At 33.0% G+C, this 13,454-nt stretch overlaps 2 protein-coding genes across 2 annotated transcripts in view; one reads left to right on the top strand and one right to left on the bottom strand.

The window, feature by feature from the left end:
* Setx (probable helicase senataxin) overlaps positions 1–1,271 on the bottom strand; it is an 8,735-nt gene extending 7,464 nt beyond the window's left edge. Inside the window, exon 1 of the mRNA XM_018507088.1 lies at positions 885–1,271. Within this exon, the coding sequence (XP_018362590.1) occupies positions 885–956 (72 nt within the window). The 5' untranslated portion in view covers positions 957–1,271. The remainder of the gene's footprint in view (positions 1–884) is intronic.
* Positions 1,272–3,749: 2,478 nt separating this feature from the next.
* Positions 3,750–12,761, top strand: LOC108760693 (G-protein coupled receptor Mth2). Its single transcript, XM_018506778.1, has 10 exons — positions 3,750–3,829; positions 4,784–5,064; positions 6,112–6,462; positions 6,986–7,277; positions 7,442–7,670; positions 8,250–8,470; positions 8,652–8,730; positions 9,961–10,142; positions 10,893–11,076; positions 12,332–12,761. The coding sequence occupies exons 1-10, from the start codon at positions 3,808–3,810 to the stop codon at positions 12,672–12,674; spliced, it is 2,184 nt and encodes a 727-aa protein (XP_018362280.1). The 5' UTR covers positions 3,750–3,807; the 3' UTR covers positions 12,675–12,761.
* The last annotated feature ends 693 nt before the right edge of the window (positions 12,762–13,454 follow it).

The raw sequence follows: 13,454 nt of genomic DNA, 5'->3' as shown, positions 1-13,454 counted from the left end.
GATCTATTATTCCACATTTTTTCTGTAATATACATTTTATATAGGGAAAAAAATCTTTTCGAAAAATAATTACTGTTTAAAAATGTTTTCAACAAAGTATCCAAAAACTTTTCTAAATAAAAAAACTTCATAAAAGAAATTACATAACAAAATTCAACAAAGTTGACTAAGAACATTCCATCTCAATGATGCACAACATAAAACTTTGCACAATAGCATTAATTTTCGCCATTATTTCAAAGTATAAAACCTTTTTTATTATTTAGCACATTTGCTCAAGTCTAACATAGGTCTATACAACGTCGCTTACAACAAGATTTCAATATAATTCATCATAATTTCTCTTATCGCTCAAACAAAAGCTCAATAATTCTATTTGTGTTAATAATTTATCAACTGAGTAAATTATGCTCTAAATGACTAATCACTGGGCATTACACAATTTTTATAAACAGCATCGTTGTTGAAAATTTTATTTAATTTCTTTTAATACTACTTCAAATTAATTGTCACAGAAGAATGACATGGAGCGAATCTATTGGAAAAGATGGATCTATTTATTTAATCGTTCAATGATGAATTACAAAACGAGTAGATCTATTTGTTTGTTCGGCAAAGTGTTAAAGAAACATATTAAATCGCTATATTATGTGTTTTTATCGTACAACAAATTTTTCATGCCTGTTGATTGACTGTAGGATAGAGAGATCCGAGGACCTCTCTGTCCTGCATACATTTGTTATAAAACGTACAAAAACGTACAAATGAAATAACACTCTTAGATATTGATAGATTAATTAAAGAATCGATTGAGTTAATTGAAAAATTCTATATAATGTACTAAATACGTTCATTCCATTCAACGTAAATCAGATATTACTTACAGAACGATTACGCTCCTTGAGAACGATACGTGTTTTATGTTTCTCGTTTAATCGTTCCAACGCAAAATCCATGTCTGTGAGAAATCGACGAAAGACTCGAATACAAAGACAGCCGTCCCGTTGCCCTCCCCTTTTTTTTGGTCGCGCGCGGCATTCACAAGCCCGCTGTAACCACTAAACTTAACCTTACGAGAGCGAACGCGCACAAGTTGGGCATATTTTGCGCTTATTTTCTCGCTCTCTCGTACTCTCTTCTCAGCAACTCGACGAGGAGTGAGAAGAGATTCTGGATTTCACAATGCGTACAAGTCACAACACAATATTCAGTGAAAATATTACAATTTCTGACAATGTCGTCTTTGTTTACACACCGCTATTAAAACTGAAAACTTCTCTCTGCGCGCGCAGTCGATTGAGTCGATTCCTGTATTTCTGTCCACTCCAGTCCACTCCCGCCCATGGTAGTCCCGCCAGTCTCCGCTTTCCTCCGCATGATGGGGGTAAGTGGGGGTGAGTGGAAGTGGGTAGGGTAGGTCTTCCTATGGTTCCGATTTTCCGAATAACATCATAGAGTGCGTTCTGTTTCACTCATGATACGCATTATCATTTGATCCTCGTTGTTTATTGAATACTACAGATTACAGAATAAAACGATACATCATGCGTGAGAAACGGGGGGGAAAAACACGGGAAAATTCTGTCCTAGATTCAATTCTGTCCAATTTAATTTTGTATTATTGTTTTTTGCATTCTTAGGACAAATTCTGACCATATAACCAAATTACTGTAATCAAATCGATTACTCTCTCAAATTATTTCACTCGGGAGGATCTCGTTTGCTTATATTCCCGATTGTACACACTACTCACATCAGCTGGTGCCTAGTAATTTTTCATTGCTTTATCAATGAGAATATTTTATTTTTAAATTAATTAATTAGCGATGCATGCGTGCAATGGTGTGTAGTAATCGGAGTCCTCCGGTTTCACCCATGATATAAGAATATAAGGTATTCCATTCTCAACGATGCTCACATCAGTCGTCTTGAACACGACTGCTCTTTGATCAATCAAAAAATAACGTTGACCCAACAATTTTAATCAAACGTTTCGACCATTAATCTGATCAGTTATTAGAAAAATCACTAATGATTATCAGATTAAAGGTCGAAACGTTTGATTAAAATTTTATTGTAATTTTTTAGTGTCACAGGCAAGGATAATAAAATCGTTATTGGCGCTAAAAATAATATTATCTAATAATTGATTTGAATTTAGTTTAATTTATTAAAAAAAGAACTTATTTATTTAATAAATGAGGAGAAATTTTTATAATAGTAAATTATTGTTTCCTGTTTTACATATTATAAGAATTTGTTTGTATTGATGCTTTATTTAGCGGAAGATATATTGAAAAAATAATGTATTTACATAATAATTAAATTTATGCAGTTTTGAATCTTTTGAAGTTTTCTTATGTTTGTTGTTGTTACGAACTTCTAACGCATATTAAACACGTTATATTTTAGATATTCTGCAATGACGTTACTATTTATTTATTATGCCTATTCTGCAAGAAAGGAGCTATAGCTCATCGTTAAAAACATCTTGAAGATAATAACAATTATCAGAGATGTTACAAAAATATTTCACTGCGAATCATAGAATAGAATCTTTTTTGTTGATCAAGATAACGTCGTTGTACGAAGCAATCTCAGGTTTTAATAGTTTAAGATCCTCCCAAGGGAACGTTAAGTAGACAAACGACAAGTGGAAACTCGAGGAATTTGAGGAATCCTAAAAAAAAGGAGAAGTTGTAGTAGGGTACTATAAAGGAAAAAAGAAATATGGAAGGAAAGAGAAAGTGTTGCGTACATAGAATTGAATGAGTGAGTGAATAAGCAGGATGACCTAAAGGAGAAGGAATGAAAAAAGTGAGATAAAGTGGGGGAGAGAGAGAGAGAGAGAGAGAGAGAGAGAAAAGAAGAGGAAGAGAAGCAAAGAAAAGAAGATGAAAGATCGGACGATCGTGGAAGTGGCATCCTCTTCACGAGGGCGTTTCTTGGTGCATCCGGTATTATACCAAGACGTTACAGTGAAGCGTCTCTCGTTTCGCTTCTTCACGCTGATCTGTTCAGTCGCGTCGCTTTGAGAAGCGCGTGTGAACAGCAGTTCCGCTAGTTCTTGCCGTGCGTTCGAATTCGCCGCACGCGTCTCGCGCGAGGTACAAATGCAGATGGATAATCACGTTAATAGTGACGTATTGAACAGGACAATGCTGTAAAATCGATCGGCCGAGAGTGTCCTTGATTATTTACAGAGACAACACAATAAATCGATCGAGTGCACGGATGAAGGAGTGCGCTGAACGACTTGCTGTTTAACTTTGCACGAAGAAGACAAAACGATCGGTGATTAAAGGAAGAGCCGGGCGAGCCGGATTGCTATTTTTCAATCGAGCATTAAGAACAATTTGATTAATGGATTACTCGTTTTTACTGCGAAACATTGAATATTCTTAGATGAAATTAGATGAAACTTTTCCATTCCGACCGAATGATTCTTATTTTTGTAGATTTTCTGTAGATGAATGATATAAGTGGATTTATAAGAAAAAAAGAAAGAAACGTATACAATAAAAATTTGAATTATAAAGTGTTATAATTTATAAATATCTATTTTAAAATAATCTTTTTGCTTTAAAAACGTAAATAATAGTGTTGGAGACCTTGCTTTTAAAAATTGTAGCAGTGTAAATTTGCACGCAGGATGATTAAACGAAAAGATAAATGTAGTTGTCATTAAACGGATAGCAATTGTACTTCCGCTATGCTTGTGTTTATCGTTTAATGGCCTTCATATTGACGCCAGCTATCCGAATCAGCTGACATAAACGTAACTTAAGACGAAAAAAGAATCGAGATATGAACAAAAAGGTGGAATCAGGTACAAGCAAGTATTAAGTTAATTGTGCATAAAAATTGTAAATTTTTATAAGATGAAGTTAAACATTCAGGAATTAGCTTAAATATGATTTACAATAATCTGAGAGCAGAAAAGAAAGTGAAAGAAATTCTTTCTGAAAAAGAAAAAAAGTACTGACAATTTTGAAGTGTTAATCGGTGACACGTGAATTATATTTTCATAGAAACTGAAATAAAAAACATATATACAGAGAAAAAAAGACACACGAGTATAATAAAAATTAGAGCCAAAGTTTTAAAACGTGCAGCTGCAAAATGACGGAAGTAATTTCAAAGAGTAGCAATTTGAAACATATCTACTAAAAAAAATCACGTCATACAGTTGCATGATAAAATTATGTAATTAAAACTTGTAAATCGCATACACTGAGAAAAAATGCTGTTGATTCAATTGAAGTCTGTATTAATTAAATTATTATTTCAATAATCAAGGCCTTTATGCAATAAAAATATACATATGAATTAATTACTTACGTTAGTGACAGCCCGTAATGTAGACTTTAATTGAATCAACAGCATTTTTTCTGTTGTAGCGGATGTGATTGTTCCAAATCAGTACGCGATTTTAAAATTACGTATTTTGAAAAATCACATGATGATATGTTCTTTTTTCTTCTATTCCTATTATTCAATTCTTTAAAATTCGATAACTACAATATCATATAATGGATGAAATTATTTATAATATTATGTGATTTTTCAAATTAAATTATTTAAAAAAATCACGTACTGATTTGGAACAATCCGTTACGTGATTTACATGGTTTAATTATATGATTTCATCACGTAACGTTATGATATAATTTTTTTCAGAGAGCAGGAATAACATCGACAGATGTCCGGAAAATTAGGAATAATGTAATAGAGAGCTAGAGATTGTTTACATTGGATATAAATGAGTAATTATATTTTTAAGCCACTATGACCATGATAAGGTTTGTTTTGGCCGGTGTGTTGTTATTCTCGACAAAAGTATCGTCGAAGTCACACCTGACGAAATGTTGCCCGCCAGGAGAGATCTTCTCAGGACATTCCATCGTAGAGTGCGTTTCAGTACCGAAGAACTTTATAGCGACGGAACTTTATATTCAACATTGGAACACCACTACGGAGTTCCAAGGAATTCCTCAATGTAAGGAACCCGAAGATCTTATGACAACGCCACTTGACGATCTTGATTCCGACAATTTCTTAGAGGTAAATTGTAATGATTAAATTGGTCTTCTTAATGATCTTCTTAAGTATCTTCAACTGAGATTGCGATATTTTGACGAGGTAAAAGTCAAGTCTCTTTATGAAGAAGTATAAAGAGAAATATAAAAATTGATGATAAAAAAATTAATCAAACGAAAAATACAATCTTTTTCAATAAAGTGACACTTTTCGTTTGTCTTTAATTTTACCTTGATTTCCTTCATTTTGATTGTTAAGATAAATGACCATGATACCGTGATGCTTAAAGTAGAAGTTAAGTGTTTTTAATAAAGAAATTAAAAGAAAAATGCCTTTCTTAGAGAAGTTAATAAAATATATAATAAAAAACTTATCACAACACGGCGATATAATCCGCAAACCTTTTGTCACCTCTGAATACAATAAAAAAATTTATTTTCGCGCGAATATATAATAGACCGGACAATACAAATTTTACAATTAAAAGTAGTACTTTTATCCTTACCTTAATTTATCTTAATTATGTAAATTAATATTAAAATTAATTCTTAATATGCTAATTAATAATGTCTTAATTTTCTTTGTTTTGCTAATATTTAGATCAAGGTATAATCAACCACTCCTTAAGTTATTAGGTATATTAATTATTAGGTTATTAGGTATATTAACCGCTCCTTTTGCCCATGTATATATATGGGTGCGTCTCACTGTTCATTAAGCATTTACAAATATTACGAAAACTAACAAAGAGTAACTAAATAAAAACATACTTGCAAAAGAGTATTTCAGTTTTTCGAAAATAGAAAAAACTTAAATAATAAAAAAATTTTTGCGTTCAGTTTTCGATAGGGAAATGACTAAATGCACTTTCTTGATTCACATATCTATTTACATCGTTAAAAAGAAATAACATACTTTCATTCTTTTGATGATATTCTTATGGTAGCTATTATCGCGTAACAATCAAAGTATAATACTGTCCCAATTATATAATTGATTATGTGAAACGACATGAAGTTTAAATATAAAAACGAAAGATCCTTGTTTATCAATTTGATAAACTGTTTATAGGTGCCGGCTTGCCTCGAAATACTTTACGTGCAAGCAACTGGAGAGAGTATCGTAATAGTCGTTCATTGTCGATCGAACATAGATCGACCGGTAAAAGCGATTAACGCATCCTTTCCGCAACTCACATATATCAGAAAATGTTGCCCTCGCGATACAGTATTCGACAGTCGCACGAAAGCTTGCATGCCGCAGTTAAGCGAATTAGACAGCCTTGCAGCATTTTTGTTAAATGGATCGGCTAACACAGATCTTGTAGTAATAGCTACCGAAGGTCCGCCTACGTGCAAAGGCTCTATCGTCGACTATAAGATTGACAAAAACGATGTGTTTGTGCAGAACAGTACATATTCAGTAAGTAAGGGAAAATTAAAACTCTTATAAGATATAAAAGATTTGATATTTTTGAATATACATAAAAAATATATTTAAAATCTTTTTTTGACGTATTTTTTATTTTATATCTTTTTTGTAAAAATTTATGGATCACTTTATGCATATAAGCAAGAATAAGATTAATTTTCGATTTTAGGAAGTTGACTATAAATATAATTTCTATTAAAGCATAATTCACTGAAAATTAATTAATTGTTCTCTTCATTCGAAATTAATCAGTTGAGATAGAATATTAATAGCTTTTGAAAAAGCATTCTAAAATATATATTTTTCGATTTGTGTATATGCTCAAGGACATTTAATAATTTCTCGACAAATATTACAAATTTTATGTTATAGACATAATATTATCTTTTTTAGAATGAAAATTTTCTAAACGTCTCATATATCCTATACATACAATATTTTATAGAAACAATTATTTTCTAAACGTGTCAGTGTGAATTAATACAACATTATCGTAAATCAAATAATTCGACAGGTGATGGTTCCAGCGTTCATGAATATTGTCAAAGAGGAACTATTGGTTACTGAGGGTAATGCTTGCCTCGAGATGATGTCGGATTCTGATCGAACATTGATAGCGCGCGTCTGCAGAAATCCGGAATTTTGCCACAGGAACGCTTGCATTAGAAAGTGCTGCGCCGAAAATGAGTTCTTTTACGCCCAGGGATGCAATAAACTCGCTGTACCCGACGAACCGATAGAGTTTCACGAGGCCCTCGCAAACGCCGTAAATCAAACGAAATCGTCCGCTTTCGACACGACCAAAGGTTCTTCCAATAACATTTAAATGTTCTTATTACCTTCTAAGAAAGAAATTTGACTGTTTATTTAAAGTTTATCGATGATGAATAACAATTGTGCAACAAGTTGTCGACGAGAGTCTTATATGCATGGAGAAACGGAGTTAATAGACTTCTCTCTGATTGCTTAGACTATGGAATCTTGATTGGGAAGCCATGTAAATACGGTATGTATCCCATGGATCCAAGGGAAGAAGAATGGACGCTGACATCAGAAGGACATGTTTCTATCGAAACTTATGCCGTGTACGACCAGGACAAATACTGTATGGACGTCTTTTACAACAAATCGGAGTTTGATCACAACTTTCATTTGTTCATATGTTTTGAAAAACCGGAGACAAATACGATTTCAGCAAGGTATACATTATTTTTATTTTTTCAATTGTAAAATGAGTATTTAATAACTATATAGTAACCACTCGTGTACCTTTATTAGCGTTTAATCAGCTTCACTTTTATCTTAGTAGATGTGACTGAACAAAGAGATTACATTGAGTGTGAATACACATATATTGCCGAAACGCTTTGTAGTATCGGGAAAATTGTTTTAGAAAAGTATGAGTTCGTATTGAGTTTCTAGAAATTAAAGTAACACGAATGCATCGCATTAGGTTTCTATCGACGCTGCCGATGCATTTCTATGCATTCAGGCTTTCGTCTCTCTCGCCGCAAATTCTGTCAAATTTGGTGAAACTCGGCAGGCTTGATTTGTTTAAACTTTGCAAAGTCAAACAAACGTAGCATACCAATGTTCTGCACAATAGACGATTCCCTGTATTCGAGAGCTATAAACGTTTTAGTTGTATACGCGGCGCAAAGAGAAACGTTAATCAATGTCTACGAAATTGATGAAAATAACGTTGGACGAGTCAATTCAATATGCTTCAAATAAATACGTGTCAAATACGAAACGCGAAATGTATTTCTCGCTGACAGATACCGAATGAACACCGCCCTGGAAGTCATCAGCTGCGCCTTCCTGCTAATAACCTTGCTGGTGTACGCGTGCCTGCCGAGTCTGCAGAATCTTCATGGTAAAACGCTGATGTGTCATGTGAGCAGCCTCCTCCTGGCCTTCACCTGCTTGCCCATCATCACTTGGATCATGCCCAGTGACGTGATTGAAGAACAATTTATGACAACATGTAAAGCTTTAGGTTTGTACGCCAATATTCTAGGAAATATTCATGTACAAGTGACATTAATGAAACGTCAGTGACGTGATTGAAGAACAATTTATGACAACATGTAAAGCTTTAGGTTTGTACGCCAATATTTTAGGAAATATTCATGTACAAGTGACATTAATGAAACGAAAAAAAAACAATGTTTTTTCAGCTTATACCATGCTTTTTTCTTTTCTATCGGCGTTTTGCTGGCTTAACGTCATGTGCTTCGACATATGGTGGACCTTTGGGTAAGTCATGCAACGCCATCATGCGACTGGGTCAAATAGAGGACAATCGAAGATAAAATTGGGTAAATGAGACAAAGCCATAACTTCTTGACAGAAAATCAATAATCATTTCTCTTTGATGACTGATAATTGAATTAGTCGGACTCTTTTAATAATTTTATGAAGTTTGTCATCGCACAAAATTGTTTACCCGATGGTTTCTTCAATGTTATCTCAATTGCCTCATTAATCTTTTATAGAATATCTTGCCGTTCTCATTAATTCCCGTTGTGGACGCCCCTATATGTCTCTTCATGAATTCATTGTGTTCTACGTACGTCGGTGCTTAAAAAAATATACACTGCCAAATATTAAACACTCAAATGACTCAACGTGTTTAATATAGCGCCAACACTACATGTATAACATGTAGCAAAGTATTTAGTTTACGAAAAGTTTAAGTTAGGGAATTTGTAGCTTTTTTTTTTAGAAAAGGAAATTACTTTTTAAATGTATTTTTAATTTACGTTTTTTTAGTAAATCAATATAATAATTAAAAATCAGACGTGATGTCTCGAGAACATAAATCTCGTTGAAAATTAAATTTAGAGAATTTTTATGGAAAAAAGAAATAATTTCTAGAGACATATTGTGCCCTATCAAAGAGCGACGATTGATCGGGACTGGACATATCTCGTCTGTCGTTTTTAGGCGGTTACGAACGTTTGTGTGTTTAAGACGCTATTCTAGCTGGGAGATTTGTAAATATACGGAGAAAATAGATTCCCATACGTCGCGGCGACGATGCCGGTACAGCTTAATGTTAGCTGGCTGGCGCACGCTCTCTCGATTGGGAATTCCACTAGACCGGTTCTTATTTTTTCACGACGTTCATTCCCCGTGGATCGAAAAGTAAATCATGTGATATTCATGCGGCATTCACGGAATTTTACGACTGAGTCCCAAATCGACTTCCTCAAATTAAGATCGACTTCGTCGTAACGAAGCAGATTGCCTCAATCTTTTTTGACGTGACATTTAAGAGTCAGTCGCACGCTTGATCATCAATTCTAGTTTTCCTCATCGTCTGATTAATATTAAAAGCGTTATTTTAAGAAACACACTTGGAATAAATATTAGAGTTTTGTAGATTAACATTTTACTTGGAATTACATCTCTGTCAACAGTATACGTTATTCCTTAATTTTTTATCTTAATACACGAGATAATAATAGTTTATCTTCCCTGCAGAGCTTTGCGCGGAAGTACCATTACAAAGACGCGCGAGCATAGGAAAAGATTTCTATTATACTGCGTCTATGCATGGGGCCTCTCCTTACTAGTGTCAATCCTCGCTATCGTTGCTGATAGCACGGAAATCCTGCCAAACTATCTGCAACCCGGTATTGGCAATAGAGGCTGTTGGTTTATAGGTGAGTCATTTACAACCGATAACTGTTGTCTGAGATGATGTAACGCAAATTTGTCAATGCTAATTACGAACTTCTTGGAAAGATTACTGACTTTTCCTAACAAAAGCTGACTTTGTACAATGTTGGTTATTTCTTCTGGCGCCTTCTCGCTAATTTATACATTGGAAATAGATAAAGTTGGGAATTTTCGTACAAGACAAATTGCAGTTAGAAAATTCATTTAGCATTCAAAGTTGAACGTATCAAGGGGAAGGCAAACGTAAAGTTTTCTTTCTATCGTCGTGCCGCAATTATCCGATAATTAAAAACTTTCTCGAGCAATCGTATTGATCGTGCTAGAACAAATTTAGGCATCATTGAGCCTGTATATAAAATGTAATTAAATTAACTGCTCGCGTAATAAGTGTCATTTATATTGCAACGTAATAAGTATCATTTATAAAGCAACTACATTCAATTAAGTAAGAAAAATTCTCAATAGTCTTTACTATTTAAAGCGAAGGTAAAATTACCGTAACAAACTATTAACCGAATTATACTTTTTCAATTCAGTCACGTCTCTTATTTGTAGATGGAGTAAATCTAATTTGTTCATTCGTAAAAATATTAACGAAACGAAATTAAATGATACAAATTAGAGGAAAAAGTATTTTCATATTTACGTTACAATGAATTATCTTCATATTGTGCGAAAAATTTTAAATATTTTAATCTAATGATTATTAAAAATATTTTAATTTAACGATACAGAAAAACGAGATTCGTACGGCGAATTAACTTTCTTCATTGGACCGGTGATGATTCTGCTGATATCTAATGTAGTGTTTTTCATTCTCACGTCGATACATTGCAATAAGGTAAAAGCAGAGATAAAAAGGGTAACTACGGACCTTACAGATCCCAGAAGCAAACGATTTCGTTCCGACAAGAAGAGGTAAGTGTTCGCCAGCTCAGCAGGAACGATTTTCTTTTCATTTTCCGAAGCAATGTAAACAAAAAAGATACTTTAGCAATAAATTAGCGATTAGTGCACATAAATTTTGAGCATGCGCGTCATTTCGGAACTTTTAGTGTCGGTTTTATCATTTTGATTGAAGTGTCCTTCTTCGAAGTTGTTGTAGCGCAGCCTACGCAAAAATGCGAGAATTATTCCTCTCTATTTAAAACTACGAAACTAGAAACACAGAAATAAAATCGTGTGTGTTCAGAAGCACGTTTTATATACTATTAACTTCGGTTATGAGTAATCAGTTAGTTGGCTACACTTTTTTTAAAAATAATCATTACAGTTCACTCTAGCTGTATAAATAGTAGCTGTTAATTTTCAATGTATGAACAATATTTGATAAATAATTTTTTTGTATACTATTAGAAAGACAAATTAGAGTAATAAATAGCGCGACAATCGGTATTATAAATTAACAATGTAAAATATATTTCAATATTCATTACAAGATGATCAAATGTATTTCAGCGGTTTCAGCTTACCTAAAGCCATTTAAAGTAGGTAATCCTTAGTTAGCATGTTCTCGGTATTCGCAGAAACAAATTCTCAATATGCAATATAGATAAATGGGTGTGAGTAAATCGTAAAGGTAATCATTTTAATTTTTATGATTAAGAAGCACAACTAGTTGACGTCCACACTTCTGAGTAGGTATATTCATTGTATACCGAGAATTTGTTTATTGTGGATACCAAGAATGCTAATAATTGAAGATCAATTCGTGATAAGCAAGAAACATTTTGAAACATTTCAGCAACATTATAGCAACGTTGTAACGTTGCTACAATGTTGCTAAAATGTTCTAGTATGTTTCTTGCTTACTGAGTTACTGATATCGCTAAAGATGACGTGAAATAGGTCGAAACATCCAATCGTCTTGTAATGGATATAAATATATTTTACGTTGTTAATTTATAGTGCAGCAATTGTACCGTCTCGTTTATTTTTTACTCTCACTTGCCTTGAATTTTTGTTAACGTTTGAGAATTTTAAGAATCCTAATTAAATATTACTTTTCTTTATTGTATTTTTTTATTGTAAGAAATTGCAAATATAGCTAAGATAAAATTTTTAATTGTTATTTTACGGGTTTTACCTATATATTCTTTATATTTTTATGTATTGTTTATTTTGGTAAAATTTTACTTTACAAAAAAGTTATATCTCTATTATTTTCCGATAGATTTATCATGAACATCAAACTGTTTATCGTCATGGGAATGTCCTGGATTTGTGAGGTGGTGTCATTCTTCCTGGAAAAATATTTAGATTACGGACATTGGCATCATGTGTTTTTCTACACCAGCGATGTCTTCAATTGTCTCCAAGGTTTGCTGATTTTTATTCTCTTCGTCTTGAAGAGTCGTGTGTATCAAGCACTTCGTAAACGATTGGGATTTGACATCAAGAAGAAAAAAACAACCCCGACGAATAACGCAACCGCGACTTTACACGATCCTTATAGAGTCAGGAAAAGCGCAAGTAACAGCACATTAACGACGTTCGCGATTAGTTCGACACCATAAGGTGATAATTGAGACTGTCTAGTATGATAATTTATACAATTTATATCTTTCTTTTTATCACATAATATTCTTGTGTCCTCGAGTCACGCTCTGTCCAATTTGTGATTATCTTAAATACGTACTCTTGTCAGTTAAAATAAGTAAAAATCTTCTTTCTATCAATATTTTATTAAGTGGGGTATAAATTAAAAATAATTATAGCAAATTTTAAATTATATGTAATTATAACGTAATAACGACAACCTTTATTTCTAATTTTTGAATGAATTATATTTGAAATAAGGTTAATTTACTGTTCTATAATTTTATTATTTTCTTGATAGCAGGAGGCTTAGTAACCGACAGGAGAAATAATTGTGTTTGATTGGACGCGATCTGGCGCCACGCAAATATATACTTACATAGTACAGACCTTCAAGGGACATCCTAGAGACTAGAGAATGTTCTACGTTTCAAGATGTCCCTTGGATAAAGCGTGCTGTGTGGGTAGTGGCATGAATAGGGCTTGATGTAGGATACGATTGTATAAAGTTCCCTTTTGTATTGGCCTATATTTTGATAATAGACTTATTCGTAACTGCTATTCTTGACTCTCAGAAATGTCTGCTAAGAAGTTCTGAAAATGGCACAAGATTCTATATATATATATCAAGAGCATTACTTTCCAAGTATTAGATTTACAATTATAGAAGTTACATTAAAAAATTCATCAAGAATACCAAAGATTATCTTTAATCACCATAAATTACGAACGATATTTTTGCATGTTACGGCATAAAA

Source organism: Trachymyrmex cornetzi, unplaced genomic scaffold, assembly GCF_001594075.2.
Source record: "Trachymyrmex cornetzi isolate Tcor2-1 unplaced genomic scaffold, Tcor1.1 scaffold23, whole genome shotgun sequence".
In the NCBI taxonomy this organism is placed as follows: domain Eukaryota; kingdom Metazoa; phylum Arthropoda; class Insecta; order Hymenoptera; family Formicidae; genus Trachymyrmex; species Trachymyrmex cornetzi.
The sequence above is the reverse complement of the archived record's forward strand: the minus strand, read 5'-3'. Positions and strand labels throughout refer to the sequence as shown.

Coding starts and splice junctions, on each gene's coding strand:
- LOC108760693 (XM_018506778.1), top strand. CDS start 3,808: ATGAACAAAAAGGTGGAATCAG. Junction 6,463..6,985: donor TGCAGAACAGTACATATTCA/GTAAGTAAGGGA, acceptor ATAATTCGACAG/GTGATGGTTCCAGCGTTCAT. Junction 7,671..8,249: donor ACAAATACGATTTCAGCAAG/GTATACATTATT, acceptor TCTCGCTGACAG/ATACCGAATGAACACCGCCC.